The sequence below is a fragment of the Sinocyclocheilus rhinocerous genome, unplaced genomic scaffold (genome assembly GCF_001515625.1).
Source record: "Sinocyclocheilus rhinocerous isolate Xijiao unplaced genomic scaffold, SAMN03320098_v1.1 scaffold313, whole genome shotgun sequence".
NCBI classification, from domain to species: domain Eukaryota; kingdom Metazoa; phylum Chordata; class Actinopteri; order Cypriniformes; family Cyprinidae; genus Sinocyclocheilus; species Sinocyclocheilus rhinocerous.
The window spans coordinates 238,871-254,806 of NW_015627539.1; the positions used below are offsets into that span (position 1 = coordinate 238,871).

Here is a 15,936-nt window from a genome sequence, read left to right on the forward strand (position 1 = left end):
GTTTTTGTGTACATAATATATGTGTGTACTGTGTATATTTATTATGTATATTTAAAGACAGGGCATACGGTATATATTTAGAAAATATTTACATGTATATATTTATATTCATATAATTTATCATATATAAATATATTTAATATATAAGCATAACATATTTTTCTTAAATATATACATGCATGTGTGTGTATTTATATATACATAATAAATATACACAGTACACACACATATATTATGTTCACAAAAACTTTTATTTTGGATGCGATTAATCGTTGCCCAGCACTAATATATATTATATATATATATATTAGGGCTGTCAGTCGATTATATATATATATATATAAATTGACAACATTTTAAATGTATAATATTTTTCTTATGAAGTATTTGAAACATGACTTTTATTTTTATTTAAAATTAGTACTTGGATAACCTTAGATGTATTTTCACCAGAAATATTAAGAATTGTTTTGATAATCAATTAGTTAAATGAGATATAAAAAAATATATATAATATAAAAATTTTAAATGAATCTAAAATAAAATTAAATAAAAAAGGAGGTCTTTTTCAGTGGTCTGTAGTGGACTCTTCACTGATGTGTGCGAGTCTTTTACTCCTTTTTCATCCAAGTTTGCTCATCTGTCTGAACCTGAAAATGGAGATATTACTGTGTGGAAAGGAAGACGGTCTGAATTCCTGCTGTCTGTTTTTTTCTTCTCTCAAAATGGTTTAATCACGCCGAGCAGTCGTGAGTTTGTGTGTGCGCGTGTTTCACAGGCTGGGCTGGAACTCACTGACCGAATGCGCCGGGAGGTTTGTTTGGTTGCCATGACAGTCTCACATCATGACTTCACCATACACAGAAGCACAGACAGACACCCACAGTAATACAGACGGACCAAAGAGCAGTGTTCAACACCAACAGCACGTCTCTGCCGCTTCACACGGATTTCAATATTTATTAGATGAACAGAAGTGCTCAAAAAGTTAAAGATCAGCAGTCAGCCAGCAGTTTGATACTTCTGAGCAATAGTGATGATTGACTTCGAAAACACTACTCAGAAACATTAACTAAACCTTTTAGCACAATTTTTCATATTACAAAAGAATTTTCAAGTACAATCAAATTTATTTCAGTTTTAGTAATTTAATGCTTGAAATAAATGCTTCAGCTGCCAAACATCTAATATTTGTAATGAATTTTATTTTGGCTTTATTTCAATTACCAAAAATGATTTTTAATAGTTTTAGACTTAGCTAACAATAAAATCTCTGGAAAAGAGTTTTGACTTTTGAAAACAGTTCAAATCTTTATTATCTAAAAATATGTGTGGAAGAAGTTAAAAATCAACATTCAGCCTGAATTTTAATACTTAGGGGTTTTGGAAATATGAGCAATAGTGATTATAACTAAACCTTTTCTTATTTTCATATTACAATCAGGTGGCATATTTGTATTATTTTTTATTATTGTATTAATGTTTTTTATTTCTATTTAGCTTTAATTTATTTCTATTTAATTTTTTGTTATTTTAGTGCTTCAACTTCAGCTTATTTTATTTCAGTTAGTTGTCAAGGCAACCTTTTAAATGAAGTGTATTATCTAGTATTTCTAATTTATTTTATTTTTAATATTTCTGTTTAGCTTTATTTTTATTAGATTTTTTTAGTAATTTTAGTGCTTCAACTTATTATTATTTCCAAGACAACATTTCTAATGTGAATGTTTTTCAGTTACCAAAAGCCATTTGTAATAATTTTAGATTAAGTTAATGATAACAACACTGCTAAAAAGCAATGGTTTTCTGACTTCACTAAACTTTTGCAATTGGTTATATCTTTATTAGCAAAAAATAAGTGCTGAAGAAGTTAAAGATCTACATTCACCCCCGAGTATGAGCAATAGTGATGGTTGACCTTAAAGTCCCCATGAAATCAAAATTAAAGTTTTTTGGGTGTTAGTATCAATATGTTAGTCTTAAGGTTATCTATAAGGCAGTGTGCTCCAAAACAGTGACAAGATTCGCATTTAGAAGATATAAGCATTCAAAGTTTGCAGTTCGTCACTTCCACCAAAACGGCTCAAGGATTTTTTTGACGTCACATCGTACTTCAGCTTCTCATGAAACTTTCTGTCCAATCAAATGCTCTCTAGAAGCCGAAGCGCCCGCCCCCTACACTATAAATAGATGCTGAAGCTGCGGCTGAAATCAGTCACTTGTTCACAGTGTAGTATTTCCTGTACAGTGAATGGCTCGAAGTGCGCAGTGTAGGTGATAGGGAACGATTCAGACAGTGTAAATGTGCTTTCGATTGGGGCAAAGGAGGTCTGGTTTCACGTTGTTTCACGCAAACCGCGGCAGCGCACACAGTCTGATCCGGACTTTGGCTCCGGCCCAGAGACGCGATCGCACGGAGCGGATCATATGCGCGAGTCAGCATATATTAAACACATTTACAACTACACAGTCTCTGCATGATTATGACCACTATTTTGCTTTACTAAGAGTTTCATATTGAATCTAGGGGGTAATCTATTAGACTGTGGCTGTCAAACGCGGCTTTACCGAGCTCAACGGCTCTGGCCCGAGCAGATATAAACAAAACACTATTGGCTATTTTAAAAAGGGGGCGGGGCTGCTCGATATGTCCCGCCCTCTCTTCCTGCTTCAGTTGAAATTTCATGTTTCAAGGCACTTCAGGGGACCTTTAAAAACTCCACTCAAGTTTCTCGGTCTCCTGCACACTCCGGATCATCAGGTTTAGATGACTTAGTTTTGATGAAAATATCCAGGAATGTTTGTTTCAGACGCAGCTGGTTCTGTAAGTCATTTGTAGAAGGGCTGTGCTTCATTTAGAGGAACACTGATTCATCATTAACTCGCTAGTGCTAGTGTGTGCTTATATTTGGGAATGTTTTTGTTCATCTCAATGTGCTTTTTCTTCCCCTCCTCCTTCACTCCTGTATTTATCTATCTGTTCATTCCCATGCAGGTAAAAATAACCGCTATCATGCTTTTCCCCGTTCTCTCACATCTCTTTCCGCCGGCACTGAGAGCCCGAGGCGGTAAAGCCTGCAGCAAAAAAAACAGCAAGTAGACTTTGCATGAGTTACTGCACAGCGGCCGAATGGATGAATAATAACAGGCTGCGAAGGCTTCGATAACCCTGAGTGCCTGTGTTTTCTGCACATGTATTTACGTCCTTGATCAATTTGTCCAACAAGTTCAACAGAAGCAGCTCGCCGAAAGACCCCATGAAACGAAAACTAGACCTTTGTGGCTTTTAGTCCATGTCTGTTAACCCCATTTCAGCTTTGTTATGTTGAGGCCTTTTAAGGATTTTTTTGTGGACACAAAGTACTAAAATATTGACCATAAATAATATGGGGTGCTGCGATTTTTTGTAAGGTTTGTTAAAAGACACAGTAAAACATTATGACATTAATTGCTTTTGCTAGAACTTTAGCAGAGACTGAATATAGATCAGACAGACCAGAAATTGGAAGCCAACCAGAAATATTACAGTTTTTGTCATTATTTGAGAGGGTAAGAAAAACATTTATGATAACATTTATGTCAGATTTTGTTTTGAAATATATTATTGAAACGTGCAAGGTTGCAAGGACGTCTTTGAAATGTTGAAAATTTGAGTATTAATTACACCATAAAAACCTGTAATAATACAACACAATGTACTGTATTAATCTGATTAATTAATTTGTATCTGTTAATTTTTTCTACAGGTGTTTTACCTCTATTTCACCTAATTTTTTTTTATTTCATTAAAGGAAGTTAAAGAAAATGTTCATACAATTAGCAGAAAATTATCATTATTTTTTGTACAGTATAATAGATTGTTTATTAATAACATTTTAGTTTAAGTATTAGACATTTTTTATGTGCTTGTCATTTTTATATAATTATTTCCTATTTTAATTTAATTTTGTAGTTTTTGTAATTTATTTTATTACCATTATAGTAAATTTTGTGCATATTTTATTTATAATTCATTTGATTTTATTTGCATATTTTGGTTAGTTGCCAAGCCAACATTTCTGCTTTTTAGTTATTTAATGTTAATATTTTATTTTAGCTTTATTTAAATGACCAAAAACAGCAATGACTGTGGACTTAGTTGAACTTTTTCATGCATATATACGTCATTTCCACAGCAGAACAGTTCACAGCAGATATAAAACATATTTATATGAGCGCTTGATGCATATAAGCATACTCCTTCTTTGTATTAATCTGGCTTTCTCAATCTCGCTCTGTCTCCAGTCGATGACTTCCTCTCGGCTCCAGATCTTGAGCCTCTATTTCCTGTGTCTGGAGCTTTTTCTCTGTCTCTCTCTGCTGATGTTTTCCTCTCTGTTCTCCAGACAGCTGGGCTTCTCCTGCTGCGAGTATTTAAAGGGGTCGTATAAGAGCAGATAACATGTTACGTAATAGAATCGTGTAAAAAAAGATGGAGCTGAACTATTTTTGGCTACTGTGTCGGGGCGGCCGGCTGTGAGTACAGTTTGGTCACACATCTCACATTTGTTCCTGAGGTTCATGAGCGTTTTCCACCTTCCACCAGGCAGGGTGTTTTTGTGTGTGTTTGTGGTTGATCTCTGTTATGATTGGCTAACCTGTATGTCACCGAATCGGTGTTGAGGTAAAATGTGGGCGCTTATATGTTAATGAGCTTATAGTTTTGATGTCATGATGATTTCTGAGCAAGCTGTTTTTGCTGTTTAGTTTTAGTAAAAGGTCTGTATGGACTTTGCGGTGTGAACATTGAAGTTTGTTGACACTTTATAATGTCAAGAAATTGTGTTTTTTAACAAAATTTAATGGAATGGCAAATCTCCATAAAACATGTCTTAGCCATATTTCACTGGAAAATACAATAAAACATTTTTTTAAATGTATATTTTGCTTTAAAAAAAATAGTAGCAAAACATTTCAAGACTGAAAATATTTTGCGTTATTACATTCAATTGACATTCCCAAACATCCAACTTTCAATTATTATATTTATGAAATATGTTTATGTAATATATTTTATAGATACATTATAGAGAGAGAGATTATTGTGTTTATATTTATATTTATGTAATTTTTATACTTACATTTTTTAAATTAAAATATACTTTTAAATAATAGTTTTAAAAAATAGTAAATTGTGCTTATTTATTTTAACATTTTAATATATATTAAAGAACTAAAATTACTGTTATTAATTTTATTTCAATTAAATGCACTACAGTAAAATTTATTATTTTGTATAAATATATTACTAATTAAATAACATTTTTTTTTTTACATTACACTAATGTGAATTAGATTTGTTTTTAAGGTAAATGAGAGTGTGAAAGCATGAAAATGTCACAATGCAAATTAAGAAACAGGCTTCCGTTTTATTATGCGAAACATATTTTTCTCGTTTCTTTCCATTGGCTTGAAATATAACCTGGATGTGTTCTTGTGAGATTCATCCAGTAAGGAAGGAGTTTTCACCAATATATGGTGTGACTTTTGGATATAAACAGACTTCTGAGGTGCCTTTGTGGTGGTTCGGCTTCATTGATTCAGAGTCATTTGGCTGTACAAACAGTGAGTCAGCGACTCATGCAGCAAATGATTCTCTGGCTCAGTCAATCTATCAGTACGCAAATGATTCAGTGAGTCATTGTGCAGCTGCTCTGTGGTCAGCTTCAATGATTCAGAGTCATTTGGCTGTACAAACAGTGAGTCAGTGACTCATGCAGCAAATGATTCTCTGACTCAGTGAGTCAATCTATCAGTACGCAAATGATTCAGTGAGTCATTGTGCAGCTGCTCTGTGGTCGGCCCCTGCCGTCACTGCACCGAGTGTGTGTGTTGTTTTCATAGGTGTGATATTATGTGTGGCTCTCTCACACACTGCTAAGTACATGCACAAAACGCTTGTTACTCTTAAAGACTAGTTCTGTAAACTGCGTTAGCGATGACAGAATTTCATGCGGTTTCCTTCAGTGTAATGAGATTATCGCAGTCATTGTTTAGTGTGTCTGTTAAAGTGTGTGTGTGTGACTCACAGGTGATTTAAACATCTTGAGATCAGATGACGTTTGATGTTGTTCGACTGTGACTCGGGTTGTTTACATGCGTGTCGTATATATGCACGTCTGTATCTTCAGTGTAATGAGATTATCGCAGTCATTGTTTAGTGTGTCTGTTAAAGTGTGTGTGTGTGACTCACAGGTGATTTAAAGGGGTCATATGATGCGATTTCATTTTTTCCTTTCTCTTTAGAGTGTTAATCTTGAGATCAGATGACGTTTGATGTTGTTCGACTGTGACTCGGTTTGTTTACGCGAGTGTGTTGTATATATTTGCGCGTCTGTAGGTTTGTGGTTGTGTGTGTGTGAGAGCCAGCTGGGATCCAGACAGCTCATGCAGCAGCAGAGTAAAAACACACACGATGTCCTGACAAGGACAAAGCGAAGAGCTTTTTACTGTGAAGGACTGGCAGTTATTACAAACAAATGTCTTTATAATCTTCCATCAAAGTGTAATAACTTAATACATCTCCTAAGAGACCCTCTTTTTGGTCAAGACAGAATCACAGATGTCATTAATAGAGAATGCAATCTCAATATGACCCATTTAAGATGGTGGGATGAGAGAAATGACACTTATAAATATACTTTTTTTAAATTAGAGATGCACCGATACAAAATCTCTCAATAGCAAATTATTCTGAATGATATCTACCGATAGTTTGTTTTTCTTTAGGAAAAAAATCTCTCCCAACTAATGCTGTAAACTATATAGGGAACACTCTCATTTGGTACATTATAGGTTAAAATGAACAACAACACTAATATATTCCATGCTATTTATTTTCAAATAAAAATGTTTGTATACAACTCAATTGCACATAAGGTAGTTTTCGTAAAAACTTGTCTTCATTACAATTTATTCAAACATACATGCATAATTAACAGTAAATAAGCACCCTCTAGTGTTTTTATTGCTAACTAATCAACTGTGAACTCTGGATATCTTTCCTGAGGTAAATGCTACGTTAAGTGACATTGCTCACATGCTGTTTTATTTGATTTGGTATTTATTTGACTTTCTTTCGATTGAAACGCTGATTGAGTGACATGAGACGCGATACATTTTGGCAGTTTGTAATTTATCTTTCAATATACCTTCTGATGTTCATTAATGTTTATTTTGCACTATAACTTGTCTTAAAGTGGAAGAGACATGCACTCCGCACTGCCGCTTGAACGGAAGCTGCTACAGCGATCTGTCACACAATATTTAAGAGTGTCAAAACAGCATTTCAATCATGACAACTCTCAGAAAATTTTAGCATGGTGATGGATATGACAATGTTAATGGATTTGGTCTTGGCGGAACAGATCTGCTACGCTGCTGCTGAATTGCTGCTGCTGTTGGTTATTGCTGTAGTTGTAGATTATTGCTGCTGCTGCTGCTGCTGCAAGCAAGTACAGGAACTTGCTACTGCCAACACATATGGCGATACGGTGCCGTGAGTATTTAAGACATACTGCTACTGCACAAATAGCATATGAAATAACCCGTAATAGATCTACACAGGTGGAGCTTGGGAAGGTGGAGGGTTTCAGAGAAACTCTGAAAAGCGCGCTGCAGGAATCTCAGGTGAATGCTAGCCAGCCATATAAATGCAAGGCAGTAAGCTCATTGGCTGCATATGCAACATGAACCAATCAGCTTGTGCCAAGTCGTTTAACTCTCTGAATATCATCAGTTACGTTAACAACCCATCAGCCTGCGCCATCTAGAGTTTCACGACTGAACTATATATTTATTGTTTGAATTTTTGTATGCAGGAATTAAAAGCTGAGGCTTTGTTTCTTATCAGAAGTGACAAAGCACAAAGCTTGTTGTGATAATAGGTGCATTACAAATAATGTTAATTGAAGGGAAAACCACGGACCTGGCAACCCTAGCTTGAACTACAGGTGATTCATAGGGTCAAATAGAACCCGCGTTAATGCATTATTATTGCTTTAACCTGGACAGCTCTAAACATTTTGTTCATGCAAGTTGCTGTCTGACACACTTTTCCACTGCATTTTGATTGACAGGAAATAATCAGCCCTGATCATCGGCTGTTTTTAAGCAATCGGCCATTGGCTTTTATTGACCGATTATTGGCCAATACATTGGTGCATCTCTACTTTTAATTCATAATCCTTTTAATAAGTCAAACTAACATGTTTTTGTCCCAATAATTTTGTTTAATGCATTTTTATGCTTATTTATTGTATCATGTTGTTGGCTTAGCAATATGCTAATGGACACTTTTTAAGTCAGGACTCGGGAGCAATATTTGTCATTTATGTTATGTCTACTCATTGTTTTAACTCTGACAATGATCCAGTTCCAGATGAACAAAATCAACTTTCACTTGGAAATGCACTAGAGTAGGGAAGAACATATTATTGCAATTTCTGTTTCATGCTGACTTTTATTTAGGTTAATATAAATGCAGCATTATTATTGTCCTGTATAAATATTTTTCAATTTACATTTTCACACATTACACTAATGAGAATGAGAATTTGGAGTAAAATCTGCATAATTGTCATTAAAAAACACTATTTTTTAATCGTTGATGGTGTCTCTCAATAGCATCTCATGCCATTAGCATTACATTAAGACATGTGTCAAATTATTAACAGTAAAAACGTGTCTTGACTGTATTATAATTCTGTCTGTTTTTGAACACAAACATGTCCTGTGTGAATGCTCCCTCAGTAGGCAGCTGCCTATGTTCAGTAGGTAGTAGGCGGCAGCACTGCAGTTCGCTAGCTCTAGGAACGAAACGTTTCTCTCCTCCTCCCCTCTTTTCCCGACAATTGGAAAGAACCCTGTTAATCATCCTCCGGGGACGGACTTCCAGGAGGAGAGGGGCCACTCTGCCACATACAAGCCCAGAATGAGGCACCCAGCCTCTTATTTATACACACACTCACTTAAATAAATGAGATACATGATCACACACACACACACACACACACACACGAGCGCTGGGCAGAATCGTTGACCCCCTCCTTCTGAAATTTCAAACATAAACAAAACGGAGCGCGCCATAAAATTCTTTCTTTTTTCTTCCTTTTTTCCCTTCCTCCTCCTACCCTTACGCTTTTTTCCACCTCGGCCACAACAGAGAGACTGCTGTTTAGTGGGTTAGTGAGTATCCGTGGTTACAGCCAATTGTAGTTTGGCTGTTTTGCCGTGGCGATTACGGCTCTCCTCTGCCTAATGCTCATGGCAATGGTCAGTGTTGTCATCCTCATCGCCCGAGTCCACGGCTCCAGTCTCTTCATCTTACACCATGGCTATGTTCACAATCGCATGCTACCATACTACACTAGTTCTACAGTATTCAGTATGTATACAGTACACAGTAAGCAAAATGTCATTATGCATAGAATACCTGGTTAATAATCTACTACATTTGCAACGTGCAATATAAAATGATGCACTAAACCTGACCTTCCATTACCAGTGTGACGTATGAATCAGAAGCAGGTTTTTAATAACAAATGGGAAGGCTTTCACACAAAACTGGAATAAAAATGTAGCATACTGTGGTTTTAAACAAGATTGTTGCATATTGTGTACAGTTTCACATACTACGTAGCACAATAGGTAAACAGTATACTATGAATATTTTTAGAATAGCATACTGCCATGCTACTGTCTGCCTTGTGTGTACTGTGCACACTTACTAACTTACTAACACTAAGAGAGCGACGTGACGCAACAAAACTAGAACATTCTATAGTCAACAAACATTGTAAAGGGAAGACGAGTTTTACAAGAATAATTTTAGGGAAAAACAATGACAATGACTTCTTCTGTCATATTCCCTTCATAGTCTTTCAGGCTAGAGAGGCGGATATGAATCTCTTTAGCTGTGGAATGAAACACACTCTCTGGGCTGTTTTGCCATCTTTCTTTCTGTCCGTCCGTTGACTCTCTCTCTCTCTCTCCTACTTGAAGTGGCACCAGACGGCCCTTCGGCCCTTATAAGGTGAAATCAGCGCGCCTGGTAGAGTAAAACAGAACCATATGTCGCTCGCTGACTCCCTCGCGCAGCTCCGCCAAGGGGCTCGGGCTCTGGCGCGGAGCTGCACACAGGAGCCTAACTTCTGCTAATATAAACTGAATAGGTCATATTTATATGGTCATGTTCAGGCTGCACAGTGGGGCTTTATGTTACAGAGAGGGAGGAAACTGCGTTCTGTGTTCATGCACGTACTCATGCGCTGCAGTAACTTTATTTTGACTCTAAAATGAACAGCTCATGTTATTGTGAATATGGATTTGTCATAATACCCCATTTCCATGCACATGCCAGCTGTGAGTCAGGATGTTTTCTGATCTCATGCATGAGGATCTTCTCAATGACGTCATTAGGAACCTCTTTTTAGAAGCATGATGTCATAGTTGGATCTTCCAGTGACTCCTGGGATTGGTCACACAGAAACTCTTTAACACGGGAAGGAATGTTTGATTTAAAGTTTACTGGTGAAAATACAGTAAAATTTTGTTTTATTTTATTTTATTTTATGATTTATTATTTATTTTGTAGAGTATTTTGCCTAAAGAAAATCAAGCCTATTAAGATTTTTTTTTTTGCTATGTGACATTTATTGTCAATAATACCGTTCTTTTCCTTTTTTCACCTTTTTTAAGGTGAAATGTAACTAAAACATGTACTTTGATACATAACATGGAGTTAATAAATGAATAGTTCACCAAAAATGAAAGTTTGTGGAAAATGTACTCCCTCTCAGGGCATCCAAGATGTAGATGAGTTTGTTTCTTCATCGGAATGGATTTGGAGAAACTTAGCATTACATCACTTGCTCACCACCTCTGCAGTGAATGGGTGCCGTCAGAATGAGAGTCCAAACAGCTGATAAACACATCACAATAATTCACAAGTAATCCACGTGACATCAGTTAATATCGTGTGAAGCGAAATTCTGCATATTTGCTGCATATTTCTCTCCTGATTCAGACAAGACGACTTTTTCACTGAAGACAGCAATAGTATAGATAGAGGACTCATATTTTAGCCGGAAGCAACAACTTGAAGTTAAAAAACATCTTGATGGATTTGTTTTTTTTACAAACATGCAGCTTTTCACTTCACAAGACATTAATTGATGGACTGGAGTGGTGTGGATTACTTGTGGATTATTGTGATGTTTTTATCAGCTGTTTGGACTCTCATTCTGACGGCACCCATTCACTGCAGAGCATCCACTGGTGAGCAAGTGATGCAATGCTACATTTCTCCAAATCTGATGGAAAAAAAAAAACCTCATCTACATTTTAGATGACCTGAGGAGGAGTACGTTTTCAGCAAATTTACATTTGTGGGTGATCTATTTCTTTAACATATTTATGGACCATAGTATTTATGTAGTTTATGGTATACATCCTAAAAACATACCATGATACTTTCTGGTTGCTTTTGGTTGGTGGTTACTTGTGAGGCTTTCTTCCAGCTGTAGTTATGAAGCAAGTGTGCATTCAGACAGTTCCCGTCTCTCTGTCCAGAGCTCACAGCAGAACCACAATCTGCTCTTGTCTGTTGAAGTGAATCTGGACGCTAAATCAAGCCTTTTCAAATGCTGCATGGAAAATCTGAGCCACACGTGAGAGCTACTTCATATTCCAGTGGCCGTCCTGCCGTTCGTTTTTTCCAGCAATCAGGCTCACGAACACTGAAGCCCAAGTGGAAATCATCAGCTTCAGGTCTTCCTTCTGCAATCAATAAACCAAAATAAATACATGCAGGAATGACATACAAATAAAGAGAGAAATCTCCAAAGCAAAGATTTAAAGATCAATCCTGGGCGTTTCAATTTCCAGGAGTTTAATACGCGACCTTATTTAACTGCTTGTCCATCACGCTAAAGTTTCTGTGACTATAAGTGCATGAATATTTAAAGAGGCAAGCGCTGTCTAGTTTATGATTGGTTGTTTGTTGCTTTTTTGTGAAACCCTGCAATGTGGGTTAAAAGAAGTGCTAGAAATTCAAATGTGAAACTTCACTTAACGCAATATTAAAATGGTCTTAACTTGAGGTTAAAAATATAGTGTGAAATCCCTTAAAACTATAAGCTGCAGAAACAGCTTGTACAGAATTGATTTAGCATCTTAGCAATGGCATTATCATTTATTTTGCATGCAATAAAAAGCCCTTAGTTTAAATCAATAATTATATACACAATCTATTTTTAAGTATTTGTTATAAAAATGTATACAATTAATGATTTGATATTTTATTCTATTTTTATGTGCATTTAACAGACACTTTTATCCTTATTTATTTATGTATTTATTTTAAAACAGTTTTTTATTTTTTTTCAAATCCAACGCTGGTCCCATGATTATTCTACCTTTTAGGCTAAAGGTATTCCATTATTTTTATTATTTATTTGTTTATAGTTTTTTCTGTCAAAAACAGAACAATGACATGCTTAGACAATCAAATCCTGATGAAAATGAATCCCTTTATTTAATGATTTTTACATAATGTTATTAATATATTTATTGTAAAAAAAATTTTTGTTATTTTTGTATGCATTTGACAGCCAATTTTATCTAAAGCAACCTGAATTCACGTTTTTTTAAATTTTATTTTATTTTATTTTATTTTATTTTATTTTGACCGAACGAACGAACGAATATCCTAGGCATCAAACCTACGACCTTGGTGTTTTAGTGTTTGGTGTACATAAAATAACTTATTATTATAATTTATTTATTTATTTATTTTTTTTACTTATAGAAGTTGTTGCTGTCAGAAACAGGACTACGGCAGCAACAACTTACACAATCAACTTTGCATCCTGACCAGGATAAACTCAGACAGATTTTCAGATTTGTTGCCATAGTTGCACACACTTGCACACACACACACACAGAGCAGGACGTGTTATGTAACGTGATGATGTGTAAGAACGCCTCCTATTAGTGAGGAACTGACACAGTAATGACTTTAGCAGAGGCTTTTCAACAGCATCGACGGTCAGTCGAGTAAAACTCCTCTTACACAGTCTGTCTGGAATGGACAGATGTTTTCTTCTGGGAACAGAGTTCACACACACACACACAGTAGTGCAGATTGCATTGTTGGTTTAATTGATTGGTGTGTTAATGGGAAAGACTGATGCTGATTGATCTATTATCTTGATTTTGTTTGTACTTTGCATCATGGGTGATGAAAGAAGAACTTGAGTCTAAGAAAAAAATGTGGGTTTAATAATTATTTCTTTATAGAATACATATGTAATAATATATGCACTGTTCAAAAGTTTGGTAAATAATGTTTCTGAAAGAAATTAATACTTTTATTCAGTAAGGATGCATTAAATTGATCAAAAGTGACAGTAAAGACATTCATATTGTTACAAAAGAAATCAATGCTGTTCTTTTGAACATTCTATTCATCAAAGAATCCTGAAAAAAGTCACAGTTTCCACAAAAATATGAAGCAGCACAACTGTTTTCATCAACATGAATTATTATAAAAGATTTCAGAGCACAAATCAGCATATTAGAATGATTTCTGAAGGATCGTGTGACACTGAAGACTGGAGTAATGATGCTGAAAATTCCATTTGAATATATATTCAAAAACAGTTATTTTAAATTGTAATATTACTTCAGAATATTACAGATTTTACTGTATTTTGATTGAATAAACAGCTTTGATGAGTATAAAAGACAAAAACGTTTTTACTTGTTTGGGGTTGCGATATATGGTTCTTTTTAGATTAAATATGTTCTTGATATTTTCTTTGTGGTTCTTCAGATTAGAAAATTGCTTTCTGGTTCCTTAAATAAGCAGGAAATAGTAGAAATAATATTGCAAATGAAAAAAGGACAGTGGGTAATGTCCACTTTCGGTGCTTGGTTTACCCAAAATGCAATTACTGTCATCATTTATTCATGTTGTCCAAAATGTCTATGGCTTTCTTTCTTTCTACGCCAATGTACAGTAATTTACATTTTCATTGTGTGCCATATTTGAGAGCTACGGCAGAGGAGAAGATCGAGGAAGTCTGTTCCTCACAAAAAAATCCACTGAATGATGCTTGTAATGTTGTACACCGTCACAAGCTACTTGTTGTAACACCCCTGTGGACTGGTTGTTGTGGTTTCTTCCCCTTGTGTTGGTTTAGACCGTATAATCATTAGTTAATTACCCTCATTGTGTTCACCTGTCTGCCCCTCGTTATCTGCCCTATAAGTTCCTGTCTCTTGTAATCTAGTATTGTCGGTTATTGTGAATGTTACCCTGAGTGTGTGTGTGTGTGTTGCATCGTCCACAGACCTGTTTGCTCTGTAGGCAAACTGAAGAGGATCCAGTAAGGGTCCAGTAATGTCCTTCAGGTGGGCCAGCACCAGTTATTCAAAAGACTTCATGACCACAGACGTTAGAGCCACAGGCCTGTAGTCATTAAGTCCTGTAATTTTGGATTTCATGGGAAAGTATGGAAAAGAGCAGCATGAACATTCGGCTAAACATCTCCTTTTGTGTTCCACAGAAGAAAGTCAGTCATATGGGTTTAAAACGGCTAACTTCTTCTCAGTCTTCCCTCATGAACAGCTTTCTGCAGCGGTTATCTCGAGTCTGAGTGTGTGTGAATCTCTAAGCGTCTCTTTCTGGCTTCTGTTGCAGAGATCTGTCAAGAAACCACATTCCCTCAGTGGATTCCAGCCTCTTTGATCACCTCACCGCCCTCAAGGAGCTGTAAGTGCCACGTCTCTCGAGCGTGTGTGTGTTGTCTGTGTCTGTGTGTGTGTGTGTGTGCTGGAGACGCAGTCATTCATGTACGTCTGTAATGGGTGGTCTGGTGTAAACGTGAGTGTGTGTTTCTTTGTGCTAAAGCAAAAGCCTACTCGTTTCCTAATCTGCAACTTCCTGTTCACTTTTTCCCCCTCAGCTATCAGGTATAGATTAATTATATTTTCCACAATAAAAATAAAGCCTCCTTTTAGAATCTTGAAATTGTTTTCAGCCCATTTTCTCTCCAGATTATCATTACTGGAATGCAGTTAAATACTACCATAATTACAGTTATGATTTGCTATTTAAATAATATATCATGACATCTTTTAGTGCAGTAGACTATTTTATTTTAATATGAGTAATATGAAATAATATATAATGACATCTTTTATTACAGTAGGCTATTTGATTTTAATTAGTTTAATAGCTGGAAAATATTTAAATTAAGTTAATCTAAGTTTAATTATATTAAAATAATCTTAATTAAATGCTAAAAGACCAAGTCTATATGTGAAATACATTCTGTATTATTAATAATAAAATATTTTATTATGAGTAACTGAATAAAAAATAATATTTAATCATGTATTATGACATCTATTATATCAGTAGAAGTTTTATTTTAATGGCTTTAAAGATTGGGAAAAATGTTTCAATTGTTATATTTAAATTAAGTTGTCAAGTTATCAATCAAGTTGTTTTTATTATTTATGTATTATTATTAATAAAGTATTTTATTTTATTTTATTATGAACAGCTGAATAAATTAAACAATATCAAATAATATATTGTGACATCTTTCATTGCAGTAGACATTTTTATTCTCATGACTGGAAAATATTTATTATAGTAGGATAAATTATAGTTATAATAAAACAAACAATTAAAATGCTAAAAAATGTGAAATTATTATTATCATTATTGTTGTTGTTGTATTTGTTGTTATTATTATTTTCTTTATGAGTTCTTATATATATATATATATATATATATATACACACACACACATTCATTATATATTTTGAAAATATTTACATGTATATACATTTATATATTTATATTATTATATTTTATATTATATA

The 15,936-nt window shown here is 34.9% G+C and overlaps 1 protein-coding gene across 1 annotated transcript in view; it reads left to right on the top strand.

Moving 5' to 3' along the window:
• LOC107729871 (polycystin-1-like) overlaps positions 1 to 15,936 on the top strand; it is a 111,397-nt gene that overhangs the window by 8,542 nt on the left and 86,919 nt on the right. The window contains exon 2 of the mRNA XM_016540597.1: positions 14,744 to 14,815. Within this exon, the coding sequence (XP_016396083.1) occupies positions 14,744 to 14,815 (72 nt within the window). The remainder of the gene's footprint in view (positions 1 to 14,743; positions 14,816 to 15,936) is intronic.